This window comes from Pantherophis guttatus, chromosome 4, assembly GCF_059756535.1.
Source record: "Pantherophis guttatus breed Tessera chromosome 4, ASM5975653v1, whole genome shotgun sequence".
Taxonomy (NCBI): Eukaryota; Metazoa; Chordata; class Lepidosauria; order Squamata; family Colubridae; genus Pantherophis; species Pantherophis guttatus.
The window spans coordinates 7,945,084-7,947,190 of record NC_142066.1 but is presented as its reverse complement, the minus strand read 5'-3'; the positions used below and the strand labels follow the sequence as shown (position 1 = coordinate 7,947,190).

Genomic DNA, 2,107 nt, shown 5'->3' with positions numbered 1-2,107 from the left:
GGCACATTCTTTTCAAATTTTGTTGATGATCCAGCACTCATCAATGTGACAAAACGATATCACAATGCAAAAAGCCATGTTTCTATATTTGGTTTGCATTTCCATTTGAAATCACAAGAGTGGCCATGTTTCCATGAATTTATCATCCTGTGTAATTATCTGCTCTCCCTGCCCTTCAAACAGGACCTTTCCTACATCATTGCAAAACTAATTTCCCTCTATAAAGGATAAAAAATACAAACAGTTTTAAATATCTCCCTTTTCAAATCCTTTTATGATTATCACCAGGTTCCTCCACTTTCTCGATGCAATGACCCTTGTTTCCCTGGGTCCTGGAAGAAGGGGATGGAGGGGGATCAGTTCTGCTGCTATGACTGTGTTCCCTGCCCAGAAGGGAAGATTTCAAATCAAAATGGTAGGGTATAAATTCTACCATTTTTCCTTAGATTTAAGCAAACATTAATAAGCTACTTAATGCATAAAATTGATAAGGCGATATTCAGTATTACGGAATGCATAGATGAAAAACTTCTTGACTTTTCTTATAGATATGGAAGATTGCTTTGAATGTTCAGAAGACCATCATCCAAATAAAGAAAAGAAAGGATGTATTTCAAAAGTGCTGATGTTTCTAACCTTTAAAGAAACCTTAGGAATTGGTTTATCCTCAGTAGCTCTTGCTTTCTTCTTCTTGACATCTTTGGTACTTGGAACTTTTATTAAGTACAGGGATACTCCTATTGTCAAAGCCAACAATCGGTCCCTCACCTACACCCTTCTTGTCTCTCTTCAGCTCTGTTTTCTCTCTTCTTTGCTCTTCCTCAGCCAACCTGGCAAAGTGACCTGCCTTCTCCGACAACCAACTTTTGGCATCACCTTCTCTGTGGCCATTTCTAGTGTACTAGCCAAAACCTTCACTGTGGTTGTGGCTTTCATGGCCACTAAACCAGGTTCTCAGATGAGGAAATGGGTGGGGAAAAGATTGGCCTTTTCTATTGTCCTCTCCTGCTCTCTCTTCCAAGTATGTATTTCCATTCTTTGGTTGTCAACATCTCCCCCATTCCCTGAGTTGGACACACATTCACAGTCCCAAGAAATGATTTTACAATGCAATGAGGGGTCAGCTTTCTTCTTCTATTGTGTCTTGGGCTACATGGGTATCTTGGCCATTGCCAGCTTTATTGTGGCTTTTTTTGCCCGTAAATTACCCGACAGCTTTAATGAAGCCAAGTTCATCACCTTCAGCATGTTGGCCTTTTGCAGTGTGTGGATCTCCTTCTTTCCAGCCTATCTGAGCACAAAAGGCAAAGCCATGGTAGCTGTGGAGGTCTTCTCCATCTTGTCCTCCGGTGCTGCATTACTGGGATGCATATTCCTGCCAAAATGCTACATCATTGTTTTGCGGCCACAGCTCAACCACAGGGAGCATCTCACAAAAAGAAATTAGTACTCCATGTGATCTTCTTTCCTCAAACAAATTGCTGACAAAAAAAGAAGAGAAAGTTTTCTACAAGAAAAATATATAAAAATATTTCTTTCAAAAGAGGATTTGTGGAAGATTATTGTTAACACTGATGTTTATTATAGGTGCACATTCCAAGAGAACTACTTGGGTGCTTCCTGGTTGTTGAATATAACATTTTGTATCTTTCAAAACTCTATTTCAGCAGTGTCAAACCTTATTTCATTGAGGGCCGCATCAGGGTTGCATTTGAGCTCGGGGGAGGGGCAGTAGTCATGGCCAAGGTGGGCATGACTGGGCTTGTCATGGCCAGGATGGATGTGGCCAGCTCAATGTCAGTCATGAGGTGGCCTGGGCAGGGCTGGGGGGGATCCATTGTCTCCAGCGGAGGAAGGCGAGATCAGGGGGAGAGGCTGTGATGGCCTGCTACAGTCCTTTGCCAGCAAAAACAGAGCTTGGTAGGATGTAAATCTGGTGGCCCACGGGCTGGAGGCATCACACCTAGGCCACGCCCACCCAAGCTCCCTGAATGGGAAAAATGTCGTAAAAGGTCATGTGATGTCAATGTGATGCAGCGATGTTTAACGTCCATGGTTTAGAACCATGGTGCTTAGATGTGGCCTGCTAGCCCCCCTGGTAACATCA

General features: G+C 42.9%; 1 protein-coding gene across 1 annotated transcript; it reads left to right on the top strand.

The window, feature by feature from the left end:
- The first annotated feature begins 282 nt into the window (after positions 1-282).
- Positions 283-1,544, top strand: LOC132709854 (vomeronasal type-2 receptor 26-like). The gene is made up of 2 exons (XM_087894417.1): positions 283-415; positions 549-1,544. Exons 1-2 carry the CDS (start codon positions 346-348, stop codon positions 1,445-1,447), a joined length of 969 nt encoding a protein of 322 aa, XP_087750543.1. The 5' UTR covers positions 283-345; the 3' UTR covers positions 1,448-1,544.
- The last annotated feature ends 563 nt before the right edge of the window (positions 1,545-2,107 follow it).